Here is a 27994-nt window from a genome sequence, read left to right on the forward strand (position 1 = left end):
TTTTTAGTTTTTTTTGCCTTTTTTAATATTGCAAAAGACAACAATCCAACATTCTTGAATACAATAAAATAAATGAAAAAAACAATTGTGTTCCATCAGTGCTAGTGATAGACATGCAGCTTATTATTGGTTTTTATACATTTTTAAAAAGACATCAGACAGGTTTAGTTGGTTTCCTTTCCATATCTGCAAGACACGGGTAAAACAGAATCCAGCAACGTTAAATATTGGACATTTGTTAGCTGCTACAAAGTTATGTTCTGCCAGCCATGCTTGTCCCTGAGGCATTATACGTTTGCTTTTCAATAACACAATCATTTATCACTTGCATGACTTTTATCCAAACTACTACTTTTGAACAGAAGACTCGCTACAACCTAGAATACTGTATGTTCAGGTATTCTTTTTCTTTTTTTTTGCATCAAGTGTTGACATGTTTATTTCCTTTCACAGATTGTTCCGTTAAGGAGTTTGTCAGCTGTGTGCACAACCACTAGATGGGGACATCCTATTTTACAAATAAGCCTCGAGTTTGGAGCAGGAAAATGTTGGAATCTAGAGGTACTATCATTTTTACAGCATCAATTAAAGGCACGTTATTTGTAATTTGATTATTTGACATTCATTTGGATCGACCGATCTTATCTATTAACAGCTTAACAAGTTGTACTGTTGTACCCCTGTCCTATATATCTACCAAGAGCTATCACAGTTTCTGATCCTGTGTTTTGAAATTAGGTAATGTGAGGTGGGCCTGCTCTTGAGCAACATTTGGAGCCCCCCCCCCCCCCCCCCTTAGTTGGAAGCAGGCAATAAGATTTCCACAGGTTCATAGTCAGATAGGTGTTGAATTACATACAAAAATAATGTGGTGTCAATAGATTTAACATTTGAATCATTATAATCTGTCATTAATAATCACACATTTACAATACTAGTATAGGGTAGATTAAAAAAAGACATAAAAATGATGTTTAAAAAAAAAGACATGACAAACTTGTAAAATACATCAGAGGGTTTTTCACTCTATAACAACATCTCAGTTTAGTTTTGATAATGAACTTTGACGATTTTCCGACACGAAGCTAAAGCACGGACCGCTTTGATCGCCCTCTGTATGATGTTTGCTCCACAGGGCATTATCTCTGCTGCGAGCTCCATCTGTTCCTACAGTGGTGAACGCGTCCGCTCCCTCACGTCTCCTGTGCAACTTTTTAAAACTGACTTGCGCTCGCTTCAGTAAAATCAGCCTTTCCTCAGTTTTCACCACACTTATAGCAAACGAGTGCTTCATCTAAAACATGTAGCTTGGGCCGATTGCATTGCATTGTAATGTTTGTGTTTTTCTTAACGTTTGAAGTTTTCCAGAATTTTCCTGAGCATTAATGTTGACAGCCCTAATACAAACGTGTTAAAGGCACAGGTAAATCCATCTAAACAATAGAAGCAAAACAGTGCGTCCCTTTGGGTCACGCCCCAGTCAGTTTCTTATATTCAGAACATCCTGGTGGATAGGATGACTGGTGTTTTTCAGGCCAGGTGCCATATTCACAACATTTGAGCTTGAATATATGAATTGTCTTGATATTCTCAGTCAGGCAAGTCCTAGTATTGGCACTCTTAAAACAAAGGCTAATTTCCAGAATTTGAGTCTTAACGTACGTCATTGCAAGAAATCCAGAAAAGGTGGCAGATTTCTTCTCAGTAGAATTTGAAATGCTTCTGCAGGTGATGGCACTTCAAGTCTTTAAGTTGTACCTTTTTGGCAGCAGGATGGCCTTTGGTTATGTTACCATCCTTACACTCGACATGTTCGATCCCCATGACTCTACAACCTGCTAAAGTGTCTTTGTGTGACATGTGGCCCCTATCAGCCCAAGATGGCATGACCACAACTTCCCTTCCTGTATACTAGTCCCCCCCTTCCTTGGTGGGCCAGGGTCATTGTTGTGTCATGGTTACTGGCTATATTAGCTGACAGCCGGGATCCTGCCTGGATATCAGCCTTGTTCAACTCAGTATCTTCCAGCAGGATTGTGCCTAGGTTTTGAGCTAGCGTTTTAAAGGACTGGTCCCAGATCATCTATTATCGCTTGTTTCCACTATGCAGAAGCCTAGACTCTCCTCAGAGTCGTTGACAATAGTTGAACTCCTATTCCAGTGTATAAAATGTTGGAGAATGGAGATCAACATATTTTCAAGTAAAGGTTTTCTTATCACCGTAAACATCACTCTGAAACAACCTCCTTCAAATAACTCTGACTTCCTCTTTCTACCAATCCACCATTGTTCCTGCTTTTTTTGTGGTTATATCACACTCCCGTTAATGTCCAGAATGTCTTGATTTTCCACCTCCTCACTTCTTCTTGTCCCTCTGTTTCTTGCTGGGTTTTGTCCGTGGTAGCGCTGCCCCTTGTTGGCGTGAAGCTATGGTGACACTACCGTTGGACTCGAACTGAAGCAGGTACTCCATAGAGTTCAACGGCATCCCCTCATCGTCCCTCAGCGTGGAAAAGACATCCTGGTACAACGTGCTCAGCCGGCGTTTCATTTCCTGCAGGTTCCTCATGGCTTCCTGTTTCTCTCGGAGCAGCCGTGAACGGTAGCGCCTCAAACCTGACACGTTGTCTTTTAGTTCCAGCAGCACATCCAGTCTCCTCTTCCTACAGTTCTGGGCAGCGATCTTGTTCTTCCCGCGGCGTCGGATGTCCCGGACAAGTATGAGCTGCTCCTCGCTGAGTTGGTAATTGGCCAGGAGGTCATTGAACTCCTCCACAGGCAGATTAACAATCAGTTCGTTGGAGAAGGGTAGCTTTCCGACTCGTGCTCGCCGTTCATCCCGGCTCCACATTCTGCTCTCGGTAATGTGTCTGGAAGAGGAGCGATGGTAAGGCTTGGCGTTGTCGTGTCGCGAGGAGGACTTGGTGTGCTTGGTGGGCATCTTTCCAAGGGACGGAGAAGAGTCGGAAGACAATGGCTGGTTGTACGTGTGATCATGGCCGATATTCTCCAGAAAAAAGCCATTGTAAAGCTTGTGATCCCCAAAGGTGGAAAGAAAGGGATTCTTAAAATCTTCAGGGTAACCTCCTCCTACTGCCCCCATCTCTTCCTCTTCTAGATCCTCCTGCTTTATGGTGACCTCCATTTCCATTTCTGAACCAACTGAATCTTCTTCACCCTCTTCGTCTTCCTCTTCAGAGAAGGGACTTTCCACAGCCGACACACAAGAGGAAGACGAGGTTGAGGAAGAGGAATAAGAGGAGGCTTCAGAAGCACATTGAGAAGCAGGGCTGTGGCTAAAGTCCAGAGAAAGACCAGAGTCTGTGCCTTCCTCCTCTTCTTCATCTAGGAGGAGAAAACAAGGAAAGATCAAGGTAAGTTCTACAGTTTTATTCAGCTTTATTTTGCTCTTATAAAAAGATACATACTTGCATATTCAGTCAGAAGTAGTTACTTTAGAAAAAGGTTTATTGACTTTATTTACCTTGCAGATGTATTGTTGATTGACCCTGATCTTCTGTAGCCGGTGTTACAGAGTTTGAGTCTTCATCCTTTCCGACCGTTTCCTGTTCAGCCATTCTACTGTCAAGGAAACCCTCCTCTTCCAGTCTGGTTGCCATCTCAGGACTGAATCCATCCTCCAGAGCCAGGTCCAGCAGTCTCATCTCATCCATGATGGCCGCATCCTCTAAGAAGTCACTGAGTGGGCTAAGGAGACCATCTTCATTGGCAATATTCTCCTCTTCGTCAACCAGAAAGACACTGGAGGGAGAGGTCAGCAGGTCTTCAGTCATACCATTTCCCTCAGAAGACGGGGTCAACCTGGAAAGTGGCAAGTCACGTGAATGAAAAGTGGCATCAAAGCTAGGCCGGCTCTCAGAGGAGGGGCATGGACCGCCTCCTATGGTATCGTCAAGACCTTGTGTTAGCAGATTCATGTTGAAGGTAGTTGTGCCATCTTCTGTATGTAGGCCCATACCGAAGTCTTCTGAAGGATCTTTAGCAAGCAGGTGTGTGTGGTTTGGAAGACCTTGTGAGGGATTCACGTTAGAGCTTGTCAAAGTTCCCCTTGTGTTGACGGCTGAACTATGGTCATCCAACTCCGCACTGGGAGTGAGGGCAAGCAAGGCTGGAGACCGCAACAAACCTACAGACAAAGAACGGGCATTTTTACTGAATGTTGAAGAATTGTAGGATATGCAACAAAGCCTTTTGTGGTTTTATGACTTTTTTGGACCTTATTTAAAAATGTTAAAGTCTAAGATGTCTACATTGTTATTTATATCATTAGAGGAACATGTAGTCAACGGGACTGTACAACATGTCGAGTTGTTGATACATTCCATAAATTCTTATAATAAAGGTCAACTTACCATGCTGCCGGGGAGTATCCATTAAAAGGACCTCCTGATCAGCCTCTGTAACTCTTCTGCCATGGTTGTTACAGTTTTGGTTTAGATCCTCACACCCAACACCTTGAAGGGTCCCAGTTGCTCTTGAATGCTGGGTCATGTCAGCCTCTGTGTTCTAGAGAGGAGACATTAACCAATATAGATCTTAAGTTTATTGTGTCTTGGCTTACTTATCTTCACATTTCTTCTTATACTATATTGCCAAATGTAATCTGCTTTTCATTCTCCCAGTCACCTCAGGCTCCATGATAGCCAAAAGGTCCTGCCAGTCGAGCTCCATTTCCAAGAGAGGGTTACCATGGTGGTTAATTTGGGACAACAAGGGCTCTCTGCCTGGTGACTGATGCTCCAGGTCTTCCCTTCTACCCTCAACATCATGTAACTAAGGGGAAACAAGTAAGAACAATGATGAGTACTGTTTAAGGTCATGGAGGACATACAATGGACTGAAGAGTAGAGAAGAGGCTGTACCTGTTGTTCTTCTGTCAAGGGAAACGTTTCTTCTAACAGCCTCAAACACTCTTGGATTGAGGAAGAAGTCTGAAAATAGAGGAGAATAAATACAGATTTAGATTTAAATAAAAAATAAACAAGGAAGATGAGTTGCATTTGACTTAATGGCCGCTTTGACCAGCTGGGAGACTCTAACAATGATTTTAGGCAGTAAGGCTCAAGGGGTGGCTATGACCGTAAATGGGTTGATCGGAGACTGGTTTTGACTCTCATTTTGCAACAACGATCATAAGAATTGGGAGTGCATGCAGCAGAATGCAAACGTTTGGGACACAAGTTATCCCCACTGAAGTCCATTATCAGTATGAATGCACCACAGGTTTCACGTTTCCACATCACATTTGTGTAAGTTGTGTAATATAAGCCGAGCAAAGAGAAAAGTTCCCTCCCCAGCTGATAAATCAGAAAACAAACTCTGCACTTATATCATTCTGCAGGGAAGTAACAATAGGTAAAACCTTTCTGACAGTATGTGTTCTGTTAAGATATATTAAATGCTGGCACCAATCCAGCATTAAAGGATGAAGCATCCAACTCAGATTCCAAGCATGACAAGCACTTATCACCTTACCTAACACCTAAGAGTATATATGTCAGGCACGCTCCACTGATACAGGATAATTAAGGTCACAACTTACTGCTTAGCTGAATTCAACTATACAGATTTTTTTCTGACTTTGCAGTGCTAATGGTGTTTAGTTGCTTAGAACTGTTGTTTTATGAGAAGATATGACTATTAAAGGAGACATATTGTGCTCATTTGCAGGTGCATACTTTCCACAATTCAATTCAAATGTTCTCTGTATAACTTATTCCCCCTCTGTCCGAAACACTCACTTTGAGCACCCGTCTCGTTTAGACTCTGCTCTAATTGGTTTGTGAGAAAAGTATGGTACACCCTTGCAAAGGTAGTTCTCAAGCCAAGGGTGTAGAGACTCTTTATATTGTAACAGCTGATTAAACATTATCTAACTTTGTCATAATCTGGTGACAACACTGCATGGCAGTTGTTCATTGAGGAGGAACATACAGTCATTATTTTCTCAAATTGTTTTTTTAATTTATGCCGCATTAGGGCAGGTGTACGAAGATGTGAACTTCTATCAGTAGCTTTATTTCTTTATTCTTCACAATCCACTGTTGTCATCTTCAGTGTGTATACCCCAGTGAACCAGCATTAATACCTTAAGGCAGTAGCTGTCAGAAAAGGTTCTATACAATTCATAGGTTCAACACTACAAGGACTGAAGGAACTTTGACGAAAACATTTCCAGCATTCCTTTCGAGAGCTTCAGGGGTGCTGGATGGATCTTTTAATTTAATTGCGATAAAAACAGCTTGCCATCTTCATCTATAGATTTACCATACACATATTGAATATTTTCTAATTCATCAAAGTATTTATTTTCATGATGCCCTTTGGGATTTTGTTAACAATAGAAAAGGTGCTATAGCCAAAAAAACAGCCTTCCTTTAACACTGAGGCCCAGTTTGTGGCATTCTATCCCAACAGGATGGTGTTTCCCCCAATTGTATTATCTTTAAAGGAGCAAACACCTGAAATACTGGAGCATTTTATTATTATGTGAAAGTTATAATGAATCAGATTAAGATTCCATACCTGGTCTACTTCATTTTGAGTTGGCTCTCTGTTAGCATGGCTGTAGAGACCTCCTGGTCTTCCTCTTCCTTCTGTCCTCCTCAGGTGTCCCTCATCATCATCATCCTCCTCCTCCTCCTCCTCCACAGCACCACTGTGATGAATGGGTACATGATGGGTTCCTTCCTGGTTGCAGGGATAAAAAGGTATTTATGAATATTATGTACATCATGTTAGGTAGATGTCCTAACCACGACACGGTCCATCATATATGACTTTAACACTAGAACCGACAGGGGTCGCTGTATACCTTAAACCGCCAACAGGTAAAATGTACCCATTATTAGAATGCATTGATTTTCAAGGTACAATGTTCTTTTATTTATCATACTAGAACACAGGGTTAACTGTGAGTTTTGATCGCACAGTGATGAAACTTATACCAATAGAGTGGCGAAGTCCCTCCCCTTCCGGTGGACCTCCATGGGACCTTATTTCGGAAAAATTATGTATTGAAGTCAATGGAGAGAGAAAGATTATCTTTCGATCCCGTTTGAATTGTGCCACGAATTACACATATGATGTTTGTCAATTTAAAAGATAATTTTGCAAGTCAAAAAAAAAAAATGTGTCGTAAAACTGTGAAGTAACACATTTGTTTATGTGAAACGCTCAATGAACTACATCTCTGGTCAACAACACACGTCACCAAGATGGCCGTCACTACTGTCTTGTCAACAAAACGATTGACTACCCTCACTATCACCACAATGAAACACGTCCTGAAGAATGTCATGCAAAGCTGCCTGCCTGCCTTCCTTTGATTCTCTCTGAACTGCCTGGTCGTTTTAATGTTTAATGTCAACCATTTGTGCAGATAGCATGAAGTAGAGAAGATCGCCGATGCTAACGTTAGCATTAGCATTTCTCCCCCGGGCTTAAATGGTGTATTATAGAATGATCACACCGGTGACAGTACTATTCAAAGGGTTCACGAAATATGACTACTACTCTTACTGTTTAACATTTTGGGTTACTTAATGTTACTTCATGTTAAGGCTAATAAAAATGACAAGGCTGTAATGCTAACTAACGTGCTAGCTACTAGCTAGGTAGCTAACTTGATCAAGCCACTCCTGGTCCTTTCATCAGACGGGAAGCAAAAGAACGAGCAAGACCCATTGCTGATATAATAACAACCTGGTACTAAGCACACAGGCATCTTGTTAAAGTTATCTTATCTTAGCCAGCGCCATATAGATAGATTATATCTATATTGCGCTGATCTTAGGTATCTGAATGGTGGAGGAAAACAATTGTGACATCACTTACGCGACTCTGGGATTTGTAGTCTTTCTAGTTACGTATTTTTCATAGTCTTATATTTCAACAGTTTTACGACAAACTGTGACTTTTTTGACATGGAAATTATTTTTTAAGATTGACAAACATCATATGTGTAATTCATGGCACAATTCAAACGGGATCGAAAGATAAGTTTTCTCTCCCCATTGACTTCAATGCATAATTTTTCCGAAATAAGGTCCCATTACCCGGAAGTAGGTGGGCGTGACTTCGCCACTCTATAGAATCTGTGGACTCTCAGCTTTTCATATTTATATACTTCATGCAGATTGCATGAAGTATAAAATATCGCTACCGTGAGTTATGTGCAAAGTGTCTCCCTATCTCTTTCTATCTATCTATCTATCTATAAGGAACCGCAGTAAACAACAGGCGTTGCTATAGCAACACGTCATGTTTATGTTTTCGCGCGAGAAACACTGCATTTTCTATAAGGTAAATATTACCCGCTGGTGCTAATGGGTATAAATGGCAATCTTTTGGGCCATTTTTTTTTATCTGACTTCATATTGACAATTTTTAACAACAGAGGGTGCTACATAACACATTTTCAGGAAAGTTCACGGACTGACATGAATATTTTATTGAAAAAAAGTTACATACAATCAAGAAACAGCTGCGGGTAAAATGTACCCGTTGGCGGTTCTAGTGTTAAATAAGCAATACATTATTTTTTAGGAAACTTATAACCATTGGAACCAAATTCACAAATGATCACCAGTCGGATCCTAAAGTGCCTACTGGTTGCCTGGCAACTGCATTCGCCAGTAACTAGTCCAGTACATAACCCAACTGTAAAATGTTTCCAAAACCATCAATCTTTCCAACTAGCTCCCATCAGCATTCTTCCAAAGCTGTCATCACTACATTGTTGGAATAAGATCTGCACCCAGCAGACACAAAGGACTGGTAGGACCTTGGCCTACATACAATAACGTATTTTAAAAGGTCACATTAGAGTGGCTGGAGTATTTTATATAAACAACTGATTTTAGACAAGCACTTGCTGGATATTTATAAAATAATATATATCGACAGCATGAGAGCTTCAAATGAAGTTGATATCTTTTACCAAAAATGGGGAAAATTGGTGAGGTACACAACGGAAAGCTGTACAATTCATTTTTGTATAAGAACTAATGATGCATCTTTTATCTGTTAACTACAGTTTACCCTAGTACCCCATTACCCCATTATTTTCTTAAACATTTTCTTCTTGTCTGACAAAAAAATATCTCCATGGAGAAAGGCCATGACCGTGAAAACAGAAAAAAGAGAATGTCGAAAAGCTGAACGTAGGTGGCGAAAAACAAATCTCCAGGTTCACTTTGAAATCTATAAAGAGAGACTTGGCCTTTATAATTTAGAATTGAAAAACGCACGACAGTCTTTCTTCTCTGACATCATTACCAAAAACAAAAACAACGCACGTGCCTTGTTTGCTACCGTCGACAGACTAACTAACACCCCAGTGTCAGTAGCCTCTGAATTTCTATCCACCAGGGCGTGCAATGATTTTGCCTCCTTCTTCACTGACAACATTCAGAAAATCAGACAAGCAGTCAGTGCCTCTGTATCAAGTACAGCAAATGTGTTGTCCCTATGTCCACCTAATATCAATTCAGACATCATGACACAATTCCATCAGATTAATGATAAAAACCTAAAGGACATTATTCAACTTCTGAAATCCTCCTCCTGCTGCCTTGATATTATTCCAACAGGATTTTTCAAAGATGTTTTTCCTTGCATGGCCTCAGATCTACTTCATATAGTAAACAAGTCTCTCCACTCAGGTGTTTTTCCACAGGCCCTGAAAACTGCAGTCATTAAACCGCTCTTAAAAAAGAATAATCTAGATGCTTCAGTAATGAACAATTACAGGCCCATATCAAACCTGCCATTTCTAGGTAAAATCATTGAAAAAGTTGTTTTTCAACAGTTGAGTAACTTCTTGCATTTAAATAACTGTTTCGATGTGTTCCAGTCAGGCTTTCGTCCAAACCACAGCACTGAGACTGCTCTTGTAAAGGTCTTCAATAACATCCACTTAAACACAGACAGTGGCAGAACTTCAGTGTTAGTATTATTAGATCTCAGTGCTGCGTTTGACACTGTTGACCACAACATATTACTAGACCGACTGGAAAACTGGGTGGGACTTTCGGAAACAGTTCTAAATTGGTTTGAATCCTACTTGAAGGACAGAAACAACTTTGTTTCTATAGGTAAATACACATCTGAGTTGACAAATATGACATGTGGGGTACCTCAAGGCTCCATCTTGGGGCCTCTTCTCTTTAACGTCTATATGCTACCACTGGCTCAGATAATGAAGAACAACAAAATAAGTTACCATAGCTATGCGGATGACACACAAATTTACGTAACAATTTCACCAGGAGACTATGCTCCAATTCAAACACTGAGTAAGTGCATTGAACAAATCAATGACTGGATGGGTCAGAACTTTCTCCAATTAAACAAAGATAAAACTGAGGTAATGGTTTTTGGAGCCAAGGCAGAACGTATAAAAGTTAGCGCTGAGCTTCAGTCTGCAATGTTCAAAACAACAGATAAAGCCAGAAATCTAGGTGTAGTCATGGACTCTGACCTGAGTTTCAACAGTCACATTAAAACAGTTACTACATCTGCCTACTATCACCTAAAGAACATATCTAGGATTAAACGACTAATGTCACAGCAGGATTTGGAAAAACTTGTCCATGCTTTTATCTTCAGTAGACTCGACTACTGCAATGGTGTCTTCACAGGTCTCACTAAAAAATCTATTAGAAAGCTTCGGCTGATTCAGAACGCCGCTGCTCGAGTCCTTACTAACACTAAGAAAGTGGATCACATCACTCCTGTTCTGAAGTCTTTACACTGGCTTCCTGTGTGTCAAAGAATAGATTTCAAAATACTGCTGCTGGTTTATAAAGCACTGAATGGTTTAGGTCCAAAATACATTTCTGACCTACTGCTAAATTATGAACCATCCAGAACTCTCAGGTCTTCAGGGACTGGTCAGCTTTCTGTCCCCAGAGTCAGAACTACACATGGAGAAGCAGCATTCAGTTATTATGCTCCAAATATCTGGAACAAACTCCCAGAAACCTGCAGGTCCGCTGCAACTCTTACTACTTTTAAATCCAGGCTGAAGACTTTTCTTTTTGTCGCCGCTTTTAATTGAACTATTCACATCTTAAACTGCACTGTAACTTTTATCCATGTATTTTTTCTTTTAATGTTTATTTTATTATCTTTTCTTTTTAATTACTGATTTTAAATGCCATTTTCTTAATGTCTTTCATTTTTGTAAAGCACTTTGAATTGCCTTGTGTTGAAAGGTGCTATATAAATAAACTTGCCTTGCCTTGCCTTGCCTTTTTCTTATTAAGAGGTTGTTATTTTACAGACGTAACTGTATTTCATTATTTTTTGCATACCTTGTAAAGATATATGTTCTTAAAATGCATATGCAAAAGAAGAAATGCAACTTTTAACATGTATTTGGAATATTATATATTAGTAAGTTAGGTTACAACATGGAAAAGGCATTTTTCACTCTTATTTGGACCTTGTTTCACAGTTATGGCCACAATAAGACTGGTACAGAGACTGAACAGAAACAAACAAGGGTCATCCTGAAGGCACCCCCATGCCAACCACTGGAGCAATATAATGCAGCTCCACTTTGTTCTATACTGCCAGCCGTATGTACAGAAAGTGACAGACAGCCAGGCTCAGAATAGCTGTAACATTCTCCTGTCCTGACTGGAGCTTACAGACAAACCCAGTGACCCTCAGCAGCTGATCAACAAGGACACGTCTGGAGCTCCAACAACAATTGGTCAGGCCGGTTCCCTCACTGGGGCTAATCGTCTCAACAAGCTACTCATTTATCTGCAGCAAAGAAATAGTTAACATTGTATTTAAACATCTACAGCACAATCCTAGAACGTCTGCTCAATATTTATATTTGAAACTCTGTCTTGCTAGCAGAACCATTGTTCTTCTATGGGTGCGGTGCCGTATAGAAGATTATATATATTCATAACAAGGAGTGGAGTCACATGGCTAATCTATTTAAACTTGCAGCAAGCAAAAGACAGGCTTGAGCAAAGACCATGCATACAAATACATTAATCCCAAAAAGAAAAGGGATGCTATTATAGCCTAAAGATAATTTCCATCTGCAAGTTAAGAAAGATCCGGCAGGGCTATCTAGAGAGAGTCCCACTCCATGGCGCTACACAGGCTGCTATGTAATGGTTAACACAAATTCCATGTTATTAAAGAAACCATGGGGCAGTGATGATATATTTTTGTAGGCAGATCCGGAAGTTAGCATCACAAGGTCTCCCTCAACAAAAAGCTAATGGGATTTCGGAATTTGTCCAAAAAAAAGATCTTTGACAAATACATTTCTGATACTCAAATGTTTTGTTCAGCTGAATAATTTCCACATATTAACGCCTCTTTAGATAATTTATTTTTACTTTAAACTGAATTCAAGCTCTTAAGAAGTAAAAATGTAAAGATCTAATGTTAGGCTTAAACAAACATTACTTCACGTCACCACCGCTAAGCTAAAGGCGGCTAAGGTTTGTAGTGATGAAGTTTAGTAATCTCATTTAGACATTTGTTAGCAACCGCCGTTTTTATGCCACAAAGAAGCTTCAGACATTCGGCAGTGGGGTATTTACTGTCTTATTTTAGACGTGAAATCTCTTGAAACATATTTATTTCAGGCATCTTACCAAAAACAGATCAAAGAACATTGGTTTGAGACAGGGGAACTGTCAGGTTTAAAATGCTACCTAATAGAGAACCGCAGTGACGCGTCCTAAAACCCGGAAGTAAACTTCTTCCGGTTCCTTCGACAAAAATGCAATGCAATTTCTCCATAGGATTTTGGAAAATAGCTTGAAATAAGGTCTGTGGTTGGCACACATTTAAGAGACGGATCACGTTTTGTTTAGTCGGATAATCTCCACATGTCTACCCTACTTTTATAATTTTCTAGACATAAATCTAATCGATAGATTTATGATCAATAGATTGCATTTTTGTCGAAGGAACCGGAAGAAGTTTGCTTCCGGGTTTTAGGACGCGTCACTGCGGTTCTCTATTAAATTATATCATATATATAAATCCATTATTGCAGAACATAAGATTTGTTGCAAAGACATGTTTATGATACTTACACGTTTTGTTCAGCAGGATAATCACCACACATCAAAACCACTTTATGATCGCTGAAGCATTAGTGCAATCACCAAGTAAGAAGCTAACGTTAGACTATAATAAACGACATCACTGTCACATCAACACCGCTAAGCTAAAGGCGGCTAATGTTTGTCGTGCTGAGGTTTGGTAGTCTAATTTAGCCACTTGTTGGTAACCGCTGTTTTGAAGACACATAGAAGTCTCAGACACCAGTGGGGTATTTACTGATACATTTTGTGTTATAGAACAAAACATGAAAAATCTCTAAATCTTGTATTCACCACAGACCTTTTTCAAGCGTCTAACCTAATATGAAAAATTGTTGATATAGTGACGACGAGGGAACCGGAAGTTGGTACATGCTAATTCCACGGTTTTAGGACTCATTCCTGCACCCACTCTACTCTAGTGTGTGTGTGTGTGTGTGTGTGTGTGTGTGTGTGTGTGTGTGTGTGTGTGTGTGTGTGTGTGTGTGTGTGTGTGTGTGTGTGTGTGTGTGTGTGTGTGTGTGTGTGTGTGTGTGTGTGTGTGTGTGTGTGTGTGTGTGTGTGTCAGTTACTGGACCCTACACTCTTCCATAAGTGGGTCTAAAACAGGGGTTTTCAAAGTGTGGGAAGGTGAGCCTCCCCTCAGAGTACATAAGAACAGCCGTGCCCCCCCTCCCAATTATTATTGCTATTATTATTATTATTGTTGTTGTTGCTATAATGCAGGGGTATTCAATTGCATTTCAAAGAGGTCCAGTAAGAGAAAATGTAATTAAATGCTCTGTTGTCGCTGTCTACCTTTCTCTTTTTTGAGCACGCCATTTGAAATTACTCACTACTGTTTCTCTCTTCTTGTCTCGTCTCTGTGTGTGTGTTTGAGTTTAAATCTATCGTGCTGACTCACGGACTGCACCGATTTGATTGGCTGAGTAGCGTCACCTCCTTAAAACATGAAACAATAACCTTTTAAAACATTTTTATCTTTATGTTTTAAAAAAAAAAAAAATGTCACTTTTTACATTTTCAACATTGTGGATAAATCCTTATATGCTCCCGGCAACACACTGAACGTCAACTTTGCCTCCTTATTACACTCACCCCTACTTTAGTGGGAACAATGAGTCTGCGTCTTTGATGCGCACAGGCGGATGATGCGGGATGCAATGTAAGGTAAGGCAAGGCAAGGCAAGTTTATTTATATAGCACCTTTCAACACAAGGCAATTCAAGGTGCTTTACAAAAATGAAAGACATTAAGAAAATGGCATTTAAAAACAGTCATTAAAAAGAAAAGATAATAAAAGAAACATTAAAAGAAAAAATACATTAATAAAAAGTACATGAATAAAAAAAGTATATGAATAGTTCACACAGAAGTTCCATTTTACTTATGCCTTTCTTTAAGGTTACACAACCGCTCAGTTTCAATTAAAAGCAGCGGCAAAAATAAAAGTCTTCAGCCTGGATTTAAAAGTAGTAAGAGTTGCTGCAGACCTGCAGGTTTCTGGGAGTTTGTTCCAGATATTTGGAGCATAATAACTGAACGCTGCTTCTCCATGTTTAGTTCTGACTCTGGGGACAGAAAGCTGACCAGTCCCTGAAGACCTGAGAGATCTGGATGGTTCATAATTTAGCAGTAGGTCAGAAATGTATTTTGGGCCTAAACCATTCAGTGCTTCATAAACAAGCAGCAGTATTTTGAAATATATTCTTTGACACACAGGAAGCCAGTGTAAAGACTTCAGAACAGGAGTGATGTGATCCACTTTCTTATGGCGCATTTCCATTGCAGCGCGTAGCTCGCTTTAAGCGTGCCGTGTCGTGCCGTCCCCTTTTTTGGTTGTGCTTCCACTAGGCCTCGTTCCGGCGCGGCACAGCGCGGGGCCACTTTTTCCCCTCTTTTCTGGCCCTAGAAAATTGTGGTTCTATCGGGGCCAACAAACAGGGCTGAGTCGGGCTGAGTATGCTAAACTAGAGAGAGGAGCGCTGGCAAGAGGGCTAGAACTACAACAAGATGGACATATTTGACCGTGATTTAATTGTAATACACGTTTCAAAATGATGCCGAAGTAACAACATACTGATACCGGTTAGTAAAAACCATGAATTAATGCTTTGTCAAGTCTGCAGACAGACGGCAGGCGAAAAACCTTTTAAAATTCGTGTTTTTCTAGATGGAGATTGGCTAAGCTAACGCAGTATATGCCCCGACCGTCCACACTCACAACAACGGCCTATACAGACATAAATACAGCAGCGACTGTATTCACCATGACACAGGCAGTCTGTGGTGTGTACTTGTTTAACTTTTGTCGAGTTTCTGAACATATATAAGGAGCTGTGAGCTCTGAGTGCTCACAGCTAACGGCTGTGTTGTGTTTCTGGATTTCTCATTGAAGATGACGTCACGGCTCCGCCTACACTGCGTTACTATAGTAACTACTCCAGTTCCTAAACTGTAATGGAAGCGCAGCATGAAGTGAGTCGGCCCTGTTAAGGCCCAACGCGGCCAAGCCGTACCGAGCCGTACCGAGCCGTACCGAGTGTGGCCGAGGCCGACCGTGTAGTGGAAATGCGCCATTAGTGTCAGTGAGGACTCGAGCAGCAGCGTTCTGAATCAGCTGCAGCTTTCTAATAGATTTTTTAGTGAGACCTGTAAAGACACCATTACAGTAGTCCAGTCTACTGAAGATAAAAGCATGGACAAGTTTTTCCAAATCCTGCTGTGACATTAGTCCTTTAATCCTAGATATGTTCTTTAGGTGATAGTAGGCTGATTTAGCAACTGTTTTAATGTGACTGTTGAAACTCAGGTCAGAGTCCATGACTACACCTAGATTTCTGGCTTTATCTGTTGTTTTGAACATTGCAGACTGAAGCTCAGCGCTAACTTTTATACGTTCTGCCTTGGCTCCAAAAACCATTACCTCAGTTTTGTCTTTGTTCAATTGGAGAAAGTTCTGACACATCCAGTCATTGATTTGTTCAATGCACTTACTCAATGTTTTAACTGGAGAATAGTCTCCTGGTGAAATGGTTATGTAAATGTGTGTGTCATCCGCATAACTATGGTAACTTATTTAGTTGTTTTTCATTATCTGAGCCAGTGGTAGCATGTAGACGTTAAAGAGAAGAGGCCCCAAGATGGAGCCTTGAGGAACCCCACATGTGATATTTGTCAACTCAGATGTGTATTTACCTATAGAAACAAAGTTGTTTCTGTCCTTTAACCCTTGTGCCCTCCTCGAATTTTCAACCTTTCGACCCCTTCGTGGCAAAAATGTACACGCCCATAATAACTGCTATTAAATCATCATACATCAACATTTCTTTCTACTTTTTTTTTCATGAATCACTTAAACAACTTATAACGTACTCAAAACTACCAAACATTCAATAATTTTCAGGATTTTAACCCTTTAAATGCCTGTTTAATTAACTGAATTATTTCATTATTTATGACAAAAAACACAAAAAATGAATTTTTTTCAATATAATAATTAGTAGAGGGATGGAACTTTGGTGGTTATTAGAGTCTTGGATGTGTCAAAGATTAGCAACAAAATTGATTCGACTGCATTATTATTTTTTACGTAGTGTCAGATACTACCTCTGGACCCCTTCGTGGCAAAAATGTACACGCCCATAATAACTGCTATTAAATCATCATACATCAATATTTCTTTCTACTTTTTGTTTCATGAATCACATATACAACTTCTAACGTACTCAAAACTACCAAACATTCAATCATTGTCAGGATTTTAACCCTTTAAACGCCTGTTTCATTATTTTAATTATTTCATTTTTTCTTACGAAAAAACACAAAACATAATTATTTTTCAATATAATAATTAGTAGAGGGACGGAACTTTGGTGGTTATTAGAGTCTTGGATGTGTCAAAGATTAGCAACAAAATTGATTTGACTGCATTATTATTTTTTACGTAGTGTCAGATACTACCTCTGGACCCCTTCGTGGCAAAAATGTACACGCCCATAATAACTTCTATTAAATCATCATATATCAATATTTCTTTCTACTTTTTTTTTCATGAATCACATAAACAACTTCTAACGTACTCAGAACTAGCAAACATTCAATCATTGTCAGGATTTTAATCCTTTAAATGCCTGTTTAATTATTTTAATTATTTCATTTCTCTCAAAAATGCCTCATTGACTTCCATTCAGACCACATTTGTTGATCTCACTGCCATTGCAGTATAAAACCATGCATTTTGTAATGTCAGCATTTCATTTAGAAGAAAAGTAGTGATATTTGATATTTCTACTCTATTCCAACAGATTAAACCATTTTCCCACTGTAGGCCGATGCATGAAATTCTTACATTTTTGCCAGTTATATTATGGAGCCGTGTGACTACCAGGGGGCCCCGAGAGTGGTGTATGTATGTATGTGTGTGCGTATGCGTGTGCGTGTGTTTGTGCGTGTGCGTGTGTGTGTGTGTGTGTGTGTCATTTCCAGCAGCAGACCAGCAGGTCCTGCAGCATGTGACCTGGTGCTCTCTCAGGTGATAGAACAACCATTTTTTAGGCCTGTGCACAACCAGCACACACCTCTCCTCCCTCTCCGTGTGTGTGTGTGTGAGAATCTGTAAGCATGCACAGATCATTTCATGGGAACAAAAGGCCATCTTTTGAGGGATGTGTTTGATGTGTCTTTGAAGAGCTGCTTGATTACTCAAAAACAAAAAACAACTGTTAGTGTGTTTATGCACCTGGCTGCGAAAGATAAACATGCAGTTTGACCAAGGGCTTATTTCATTAGTGAGCAGAGAAGGAGAAAGACCTGGAGCAAAGAGAAGGAACTCAAATGAAGAAGCTTTTCAGTGCAGAAGAGACTTCAGAAATAATCTTGTAGCCTTCTTCTGCCAGCTGCAGGACTCATCTGAAGAAGACACAAGGTTCGAGGGGGGGTCTGACACTGAATGCTTTCTGGAGTCCAGCATTTCTTTGAGTTCCTCTGACCCTTCATCTGAAAGTGGAGAGGACACTGAGGGTCCCGTCCACAGTGAGGGGACAGAGAAGAACGGAGGTCGTTCTCCCAGGAGCTGGGGAAAACCAGGGTGTCCTCACAGATTGTGAGAAGAAAGCCCCCTGTGATGGTGGATGGTGGGCCGGACCCTCAGTGTCCTCTCCACTTTCAGATGAAGGGTCAGAGGAACTCAAAGAAATGCTGGACTCCAGAAAGCATTCAGTGTCAGACCCCCCCTCGAACCTTGTGTCTTCTTCAGATGAGTCCTGCAGCTCGCTGGCAGAAGAAGGCTACAAGATTATTTCTGAAGTCTCCTCTGCACTGACATGCTTCTTCATTTGAGTTCCTTCTCTTTGCTCCAGGTCTTTCTCCTTCTCTGCTCACTAATGAAATAAGCCCTTGGTCAAACTGCATGTTTATCTTTCGCAGCCAGGTGCATAAACACACCAACAGTTGTTTTTTGTTTTTGAGTAATCAAGCAGCTCTTCAAAGACACATCAAACGCATCCCTCAAAAGATGGCCTTTTTTTACCCATGAAATGATCCGTGCATGCTTACAGATTCTCACACACACACACACACACACACACACACACACGGAGAGGGAGGAGAGGTGTGTGCTGGTTGTGCACAGGCCTAAAATATTGTTGTTCTATCACCTGAGAGAGCACCAGGTCACATGCTGCAGGACCTGCTGGTCTGCTGCTGGAAATGACACACACACACACACACACACACACACACACACACACACACACACACACAGCACCACACACAACACACACCACACACACACACACACACACACACACACACACACACACACACACACACACACACACACACACACACACACACACACACACACACACACACACACACACACACACACACACACACACACACACACACACCACACACACACACACACACACACACACACACACACACACACACACACACACACACACACACACACACACACACCACACACACACCACACACACACACACACACCACACACACACACACACCACTCTCTTGGCCCCCTGGTAGTCACACGGCTCCATAATATAACTGGCAAAAATGTAAGAATTTCATGCATCGGCCTACAGTGGGAAATGGTTTAATCTGTTGGAATAGAGTAGAAATATCAAATATCACTACTTTTCTTCTAAATGAAATGCTGACATTACAAAATGCATGGTTTTATACTGCAATGGCAGTGAGATCAACAAATGTGGTCTGAATGGAAGTCAATGAGGCATTTTTGAGATAAATGAAATAATTAAAATAATGAAACAGGCATTTAAAGGATTAAAATCCTGCCAATGATTGAATGTTTGGTAGTTTGGAGTACGTGAGAAGTTGTTTATGTGATTCATGAAAAAAAAAGTAGAAAAATATATTGATATATGATGATTTAATAGCAGTTGTTTGGGGCGTGTACATTTTTGCCACGAAGGTGTCCAGAGGTAGTATCTGACACTACGTGAAAATTAATAATGCAGTCAAATCAATTTTGTTGCTAATCTTTGACACATCCAAGACTCTAATAACCACCAAAGTTCCATCCCTCTACTAATTATTATATTGAAAAAGATTCATTTTTTGTGTTTTTTTTTAAGAGAAATTAAATTATTCAAATAATGAAACAGGCATTTAAAGGGTTAAAATCCTGAAAACTATTAAATGTTTGGTAGTTTTGAGCACGTTAGAAGTTGTTCAAGTGATTAATGGAAAAAAAAGTTTAATAAAATATTGATGTATGATGATTTAATAGCAGTTTTTATGAGCGTGTACATTTTTGCCACGAAGGGGTCCAGAGGGTGCAAAATGCATCACGAGAGTATACAAAACATGTAAGAGTAAACGACATTGGATTTCAAAAATGTGACTCAAAAGAAGACTTCTTGCAAAAATCCATGCCAAAAGCTGTAACACAGCTGAAATGATCACCAAATCAAAAAAAAAAGTCAGGAAAAATGTACAAAAATGCCCGAGGAGGGCACAAGGGTTAAGTAGGATTCAAACCAATTTAGAACTGTTGATGAAAGTCCCACCCGGTTTCTTTTTGTAGACAGGAATAAACGCAGATCATCCTCTGGCTGCAGCCTTGACCAGTACTTGCTCCGGTAAAATCAGCCCTGGAATCTCACCCAGCCCAGCCCACACAAATTGGTAGAGCATGCTAGTGAACTGTCAACGGGGGGAGGGGGGGGGGGGGGGGGGGGGGGGGGGGGGGGGGGGGCTCGCTGAACGGACCTCTGTCGCCTTTCAGCGCAACTTAAATGATGCCGTTTAGACATAAAAACTAAAGGGCGGTGCCGGCCAAAGGTGTGCAAGTGACACTTTACTCATCTTGTTATTTTTTTCTCATGCTGTGCCTCCCCTGAAGCTCTCTGACGGCCCCCCAGGGAGGCGTGCCTCGCACTTTGAAAACCGCTGGTCTAAAAGGACCCGTATTAGAATAGTATGTGTTTTTATGCCATTTTTGTCATTTTGGTTAAGAAAAATCACTTGTATAATATTTAGTATTATATTTTGGTTCACATTAGAAATATTTTATATTTAATTTTTCACAATTTATAATTTTAGAAAAAAAATTTACATTTTGAAAAAAAACGTTTTGAACATATTGTCCCAAAGATCTCCGCTATTCTGAGACCCTCACAGTATTCCAGTCCCTTTTCAAAACTCATCTCTTCTCCTCTTGTCTACTCATAGCCCCCCCCCATCAATCCATGCCGGTTGAACAAGGTTGATAGTCCTATACCCCCCACCCTAACCTTCCCTTATATTGTAAAGCGATTTTGAGTCCTTGAAAAGCCCTATACAAATATAATGTATTATTATTATTATCATTATTATTATTATACTGACAGGTATCAGATCTTGCTGTGTAAAATAATCTTCCTGAGAGGTGTCACTTGTGATGTAGTCTGTGAATGTATTCCTGACAGCCACAGGTGATAAGAATCAAAGGTTCCCATAGGATTCCATAGAAAATGCATGCGGGTAATTTTTGACCCACTTATGGAAGCTTGGGGTAGTAATACAAAAACCACAATTTCTTAAAATGTAAATTTAAAATGTGAATGGCAGGATATCCAAAACATGTTTTTTGAGGAATAGCTGGAATATGAAATGATACAAAAATGTAATTACAAAGATACTTCAAGAAAACCACCTCACCGGGTCCAAAAAGACCCACTTATGCATCTAAGGGTTAAGAGGAGGGATTGCAAAACTGGGGGGTTTTAAATGTGCGTTGGTTTGAAATGTGTGTCAGGCTGACCTGAACAGGCTTCAAAACAAGCCAGTTGGGCCCAGGCTAATAAAGTGCTGTGTGTGACTGTATGTGAGTTAGTGTGTATGAGTGCTACTTGATACATGAGTAGACTTCAAAAACACTGGGAGGTGGGGGGGGGGGGGGGGGCTATTTATATATTGTACACTGTGTGTTGTGCATGGTGTGTTCTGCAGATTATTTTCAGTTTCAACATGAAGGATGTGGCAGTCAGGTAGTGCATGTGTTACGGGCCAAAGCTTGACCAGGCATGTCTGAGGTGTTGCTCTTAATAAATGTTCCTGCAGGCCACAACAAGAAGTGAACGCTGCCACCCAGATCACATGACCATCAGCTGATTGCCCTGACTCTACCTGCTGTATGTGACCTGACTTAAGGAAATAGAAAATACACATATTCACTTATGTAATCAAGCATAAAAGTACAAGGTATTATTAAATGGAAATATTTATAGTAATATTATACATTTTATATTTTAAGTAAACTACTTTGAAATTGTACTACAGTACAGTACTTGAGTAAATGTATTTAATTACTTTCCAACACTGAAGGATGGATTGATCAGTCGAACAGATATGTTGCAACGTTAGCAACTTAGCATTAAATTAAAGTTGTGTTTCTGCCCATTTGACAAATGCAAGTTAAATATTCGCTCTCTTGTAGCTCCGTTTTGTATAAAAATGTCTGTCTTTTTAGCAGCTAAAAGCTCTTTGCTTTTTCACTGAATCCAGCTGACTGCTGCAACCAGAAACCCACAGGAGGCAAGCAGTGAGGGTGAACCTAAACGACATCTTTCACAATATTACACACATTATGCTGATTAATGCTTTTGTTATGGTACAAAAAGAGAGCACATGGTTTTTAACACTGTATGAATGTGTTCCAGTGGCGAGCCGTGACTTTTATACCTATGCCCTCTGACCCCCACCCCTTCCCTCGAAAAAGAAAAAGGAAGAGTTATTACGTCACAGCGTATACTTCAGCGGAATATCAAAACAACGGCCCGGGGTGCAAAACGCAGCAATGACAGCGACCCTCTACCACACAAAACAACACCTGTAAATAACCCAATTTGTGTTCTTTGAAATTGAAAAGGATATTGCATTGTGTTTGTTACTTTCGTTGCAGTTGTATGTCTTAAGTGTAATTTGGCTTGGCTTCCTATTTTGTGGACTTGCTTTTATTTTGAGGGCGAGTTTACGCTGTTGACAGGAAGTTGTTGTTGCTATGGAAACAAGAAAAGCTTCACAGCGGGCGGAACTTGTCATAAAGTCTGCGATAATAAAACCCACCCATTTAAAGGGAAGATATGATTGGTCAATTGTACTGTCATTTGACATTACTCTCTCGTTCAGTTACTATAGCTGGCCCTCTGTGAATTTACAGCAGGACCACCAATCAGCTCCTGTCTTCACAGTAACTCGCAGGGACGAGCTTCTTTCATTTAACCCTTCACATTCCAACAGAAACTGAATAGGCAGATTCGAAGGATTTATTTCTTTGGAAATGTTATTTTAAATACAATTAAATCAAGTTATTTCGGTAAAACTAATGAAGTGTGTGTGTGTGTGTGTGTGTGTGTGTGTGTGTGTGTGTGTGTGTGTGTGTGTGTGTGTGTGTGTGTGTGTGTGTGTGTGTGTGTGTGTGTGTGTGTGTGTGTGTGTGTGTGTGTGTGTGTGTGGCCAGCGTTCAGGTTTCAAAACAAGCCAGTTGGGCCCAGGCTATGTGAGTTAGTGTGTATGAGTGCTACTTGATACATGAGTAGACTTCAAAAACACTGGGAGGTGGGGGGGGGGCTATTTATATATTGTACACTGTGTGTTGTGCATGGTGTGTTCTGCAGATTATTTTCAGTTTCAACATGAAGGATGTGGCAGTCAGGTAGTGCATGTGTTACGGGCCAAAGCTTGACCAGGCATGTCTGAGGTGTTGCTCTTAATAAATGTTCCTGCAGGCCACAACAAGAAGTGAACGCTGCCACCCAGATCACATGACCATCAGCTGATTGCCCTGACTCTACCTGCTGTATGTGACCTGACTTAAGGAAATAGAAAATACACATATTCACTTATGTAATCAAGCATAAAAGTACAAAGTATTACGGCTTGCCACTGATGTGTTCACATTTTAAATGAGTCTTTCAATCAGCTGTGGAAAACTTTTTTCAAGCTGGTTGATTTTATTTCCTCCTCACATCAGGTCAGTGTGTGTGTGTGTGTGTGTGTGTGTGTGTGTGTGTGTGTGTGTGTGTGTGTGTGTGTGTGTGTGTGTGTGTGTGTGTGTGTGTGTGTGTGTGTGTGTGTGTGTGTGTGTCTACTGTACTTCATGTTCCTGCTGAGGTCATCCGTGGTGAGGTGACTCACGTAACTCTGACTCATTAGCTCACATTACAGTTGGTTTTCTGTTAAGAGCTAAAAATAAACTGCACTTTTTTCCATACCACTAAATTATAAAGTTAAAGTATAAATAAATATCTTCATATGTTTACTTCTGTGACACAAGTAGACTTCTAACAAACTCAGAGACTGTCTTCATTCCACAGGCTGCTGTTTGGCTGTGGAAACAAATGTATTTTGACTTGTAGAAACAACTATTTTACATATTATTATCAGTTCTAGTTGGAATCAGAGAGCATGTGAGCTCTTTTAAACTAATAGTAAAAACGTAGAATTGGAATTAAAACAGGTTAGTACAACTTCTTTCAAGCGTACACCGCCCTTTAGACCAGACTGGCTGGAAACACTTGTGAGCAGAATAGAAAACACCCTTGCTTCAAATTTCTCACAACAAAAGTGAAACTCCTCACGAGTGCTAAAAATAGTTTTGTCTCCCAACACCCAACAGTGTTATGGCGTGGACAAAGATCAACGCTGATCTGAACCTGTTGGAGCCACTTATTATATAGAGCTTTTGCATTTTTATCATTTGTATTATTAAGGAATGTTAAGCTATTTATGTAATTATGTTTTGATAATGGGCACATTTTTAGTGAATGAGTGTGAGACGTGTGTGGGCGTGGATGAAAGTCTTTAAATAGACAAGATAAATGTTTGTTCAAGGGCGAAAAAGGGGAAAGCCAACATTTTTCCAACCAGATAATTGTGCATTATTTTACACATTACTCCACACAGTAAAATACCTTAGCAGATAGCATTCTATTTGTTTGACACCTTCACCTAACCCCAAAAAGCTTCAGAAGATTAAAAGTCTAGGAAAGCAATTTCAGAACCAAACAGAAGCACGTCAACCCTTTTGCTTTGACTGGATTTGCCTCTTGTGACTTCATAACATGACCATTTCTGCATAAAAAATACATTTCCTCTCATGGGAAACTATTGAGCAATTAGCCTTGTTCCCACAGAACCCACAGCAACCTTCTAAATGTTGTTGGTTAGACTTCAGCCAAAAATAAATGTTATGCTAATCTTAGTTCTTAAGTGGTCTGGTTCTGAAAACACTCCAGAACAAGCTGAAGCACAAATCCTGACTGCTGTTAAAGAGAGAACCAGCTGTACCTCTTTATCCTCCTCCTCTTCATGCAGGACAACAGCTCTGGATTCCACAGGTAGGGCCGTTGGTTCTCTCTCCCCCCCAGCAGCTGCTCTCTCCAGGGACAGGTCTGGACATCCTATGGGGAGAGGATCCGTGTCCCTCTGGACCAGCCATGTTTCCACTTCTGAATGAGGAACCTGTGGAGAAAAGGTAAGAGGTTGGTTAAATCAAAAAATGTGCCTAGTCAAAGGAAAGCTAAAAAGTTATAACCCTAATTTCCATATTATTGTTATTCTAGCCCAGAAGAGTGGTGCAGTGATAACATATTTTGGTAACCCAACCCAAAAGTTAGCAACACAAGGGTTCGAACGACAAAAGGCAATGGGATTTTTCCATTGGATTTTGGAATATTGCAGAAATTAAGATCTATGGCAAACAAATGTTCTTGATACTTAAACATTTGTTAATAATTCTCCACACATTAACGCCACTTTTATAAAAGTTGAAGTGTAAATGCAATTTCCAGAGGTAAAAAGCTAACGTTAGTCTATAAAGGAACTATATCACGATCGCATGACTGCTCATCACCACAGCTAAGCTAAGTGTAGCTAATGTTTGCAGTGATGAAGTTTAGTTCACATTAAGCCATTTGTTAGCAACCGATGTTTTGGGACACGAAAAAGCTTCATACGTTCACCAGTGGGGTATTTACTGACCAATTTTATGTCGTAGAACAAAATGTAAGAATCCCTTCAATTTGTGTTAGCCACAGACCTTATTTCAAGTATCTAATCAAAAGAAATTAAAAAAAAACGTAGACTTTGAAACAAGGGAATCAAAAGTGGTACAATTCTAACTATTTCTGAGTTGCAGGACTAATTCCTCCCACCTGTAGTCTGTCCAGGGAGCGGACCAAGCCCAGCAGCCTCCGGGTCGTGAAGAAGCCGTCCAGGTCCACGCTCTTGGGGTGCAGTGCCTGGCCGTCCTCCATGCGGTTGCGGAGGTTGTGGAACTGCGTCTGGGTTAGCAGCGAGGTGGGGCCCAGGATCATGTCGTGCCAGGGGGGGGGCAGGTACGGCTCCAGCCCCACGTCCACCCGCACGCCACACAGGCTGAGCAGGATGGCCATCTGGATGAGGCCCTCCGTGAAGTACTTCTTCAGGTACAGCATGGTGCCGGACTCAGGGCTCAGCTCAGAGTCCAAAAAGAGGACTGTCTCTTCTGTCTTTGTGTCTTAAGTCTCTAGAAGGGAAAGAATCTAAAAAAAAAAACCTTGATTCTGAGATTCTTTCCCCGTAAATATTGGTTGGTAAGGAAATGTTATTATTGTAGTCCAGAACAAGACATTTTTTTGTTAGGTGTCCAATCAAAAATAAATAATTATTGGGATAAAAACATCTAGAAAGATCCGCAATTAAACTTTCCCAAGTTTATCTTAAACCTGTTGCTCTTCGTGGAAACTTCTCTGCCTGTGAATTCAAAAGAAAGAAAAGAATAGATCAATTATTACAAAAGTTGTGGCAAATATCATTTGTAAAGCTTTAAAAAAACTGTGATTTTTACCACAATAACATTAAAACTTCAGCTATTGCTTCAACTGCCTCAGCTGTTATAGAGGGACTACTTCTACTACAGTCCAGTATCATTGCACCCTGTTCTAGAGATAATAATAACGTAACAACACTTATCAGAGCTAATCTCCATTCAGAGTGCAGTCTGACCGGCTTTCACAGTGCATGTGATGAGATAAGGCAGACACACAGTAACTTCTAGAAGGAGTTTGGTAACCTCCCGCCTGTGTTACTCACTGCTGCCGCATGATGAAACTGCCAGTGTTCGCCTGGAAAGAGCCTCTCCCTGTCTCCTCCCTCCCTCTCTCCATGCTAACCTGTTTACTGAAGCAGCAGAGGAACACACCCAGGGATATAATAACTTTTATAGTTCAGTGTGATGCAGTACTCATATATCCCTTTAGGTATGGTTGGCTTGTTCAATTCATATAGACTTCATGTGTACTTTATTTTTGTTGGCTTACATTTTAGGGTTGTTTTCTTTTATTCTGTCAATAATTTATTGAAATGTCAGAAAGACAAAGACCAATTTACATCTTTGTGGACAATAACGTTTTACACTTAAGCCATATAACCTAGCAGGTTACCTATTGGCAGTACAACAGTTTCATAGGCTGTCAATGCATGTGGTTAATAGTGATGCTTGATCATGCTAATCAAATTATTGGTTGCTGATGTACTTCCTCCTAAAAGAATACTTACCATGCTAAAAATGGGCCATGTGTGTTGTTCTATTGTCAATAATTATTATAACCCTGTTATAGGTGCATTAATGTATGTAGCATGTTATGGTCGAGGTATAAAACTATTTTAATTATTTTAATATTGTGCAATCTGTAGCAATGCATCACGTTTTATAAACGGTGCTATGTGTGTCAAATCCTGATGTGTGGCAGAGTAAAAGTAACACATTAAAATACTTAAGTAAAGTAGCCTACACAGCAGCACAGTATCACAAATGTGTGTTTTATACTTGTTTCTGTGTAACTAGACGACCATACATTGCATCAATATTAAGCTCCTAAATGTCTTGTATGGTGAGCATGTTCTCTGTGGTAACACGTTACACAATGTTTTCATCCCTCGCGCCAACACAGTAATATCACGAGACGTTTGACAACAGAAATGTGACCGAAAACACTGCGGAGCACTGCCGACAGTCAACACATCACACACTACTTCAGGAACATTAAACGCACCATGACATCACTTCTAGCATGTTCTTTGATAGCCTACATTCAAAACAACGCACTTTCAAGTAGTAGGAGTAAAGTTGTTAAGAGTACTAATACAATATTACAGCGTATAACAGTTAATAATGTCATTACAGTATGTCAGCGTACAGTTGTTAACAATATGTTTGGAATATCATATAAATGTGTCTCACCAGTTCACAGTGTCTCTCTGTCCCGCCGTCAGTGTCTGCTCTGCTCACCGAGAGTGCGCGAGCGATTTAAAGGGGCACCGAGTGGTGACGTATGACATCTAGTCCCTCCCACCAACTGTGTGTGTGT

General features: G+C 40.3%; 1 protein-coding gene across 2 annotated transcripts; it reads right to left on the reverse strand.

Annotated features, from left to right (window-relative positions):
• nfe2l1a (nuclear factor, erythroid 2-like 1a) lies at positions 1-27938 on the reverse strand. Of its 2 annotated transcripts, XM_034113707.1 has the most exons (10): positions 27868-27895; positions 26718-26804; positions 25799-26378; positions 24933-25106; positions 6547-6711; positions 4884-4952; positions 4648-4794; positions 4374-4527; positions 3485-4147; positions 1-3345 (listed from the first exon to the last, which is right to left on the reverse strand). In XM_034113707.1, exons 3-10 carry the CDS (start codon positions 26078-26080, stop codon positions 2357-2359), a joined length of 2643 nt encoding a protein of 880 aa, XP_033969598.1. In that variant the 5' UTR covers positions 26081-26378; positions 26718-26804; positions 27868-27895; the 3' UTR covers positions 1-2356. The 2 variants fall into 2 exon arrangements, with proteins under 2 accessions (XP_033969598.1, XP_033969597.1); XM_034113706.1 differs by lacking the exon at positions 26718-26804 and having other exon boundaries at positions 27868-27938.
• Positions 27939-27994: the final 56 nt, after the last annotated feature.

This window comes from Trematomus bernacchii, unplaced genomic scaffold (genome assembly GCF_902827165.1).
Source record: "Trematomus bernacchii unplaced genomic scaffold, fTreBer1.1, whole genome shotgun sequence".
In the NCBI taxonomy this organism is placed as follows: Eukaryota; Metazoa; Chordata; class Actinopteri; order Perciformes; family Nototheniidae; genus Trematomus; species Trematomus bernacchii.

What these genes read in the sequence shown, in the direction of transcription:
- nfe2l1a (XM_034113706.1), bottom strand. Translation starts at nt 26,080, where the DNA reads ATGCTGTACCTGAAGAAGTACTTCACGGAGGGCCTCATCCAGATGGCC. An exon ending in GCTCCCTGGACAGACTACAG is followed by an intron (nt 25,107 to 25,798) that starts GTGGGAGGAATT and finishes TTTTCTCCACAG; the next exon opens with GTTCCTCATTCAGAAGTGGA. An exon ending in AAGAGGAGGAGGATAAAGAG is followed by an intron (nt 6,712 to 24,932) that starts GTACAGCTGGTT and finishes CCCTGCAACCAG; the next exon opens with GAAGGAACCCATCATGTACC.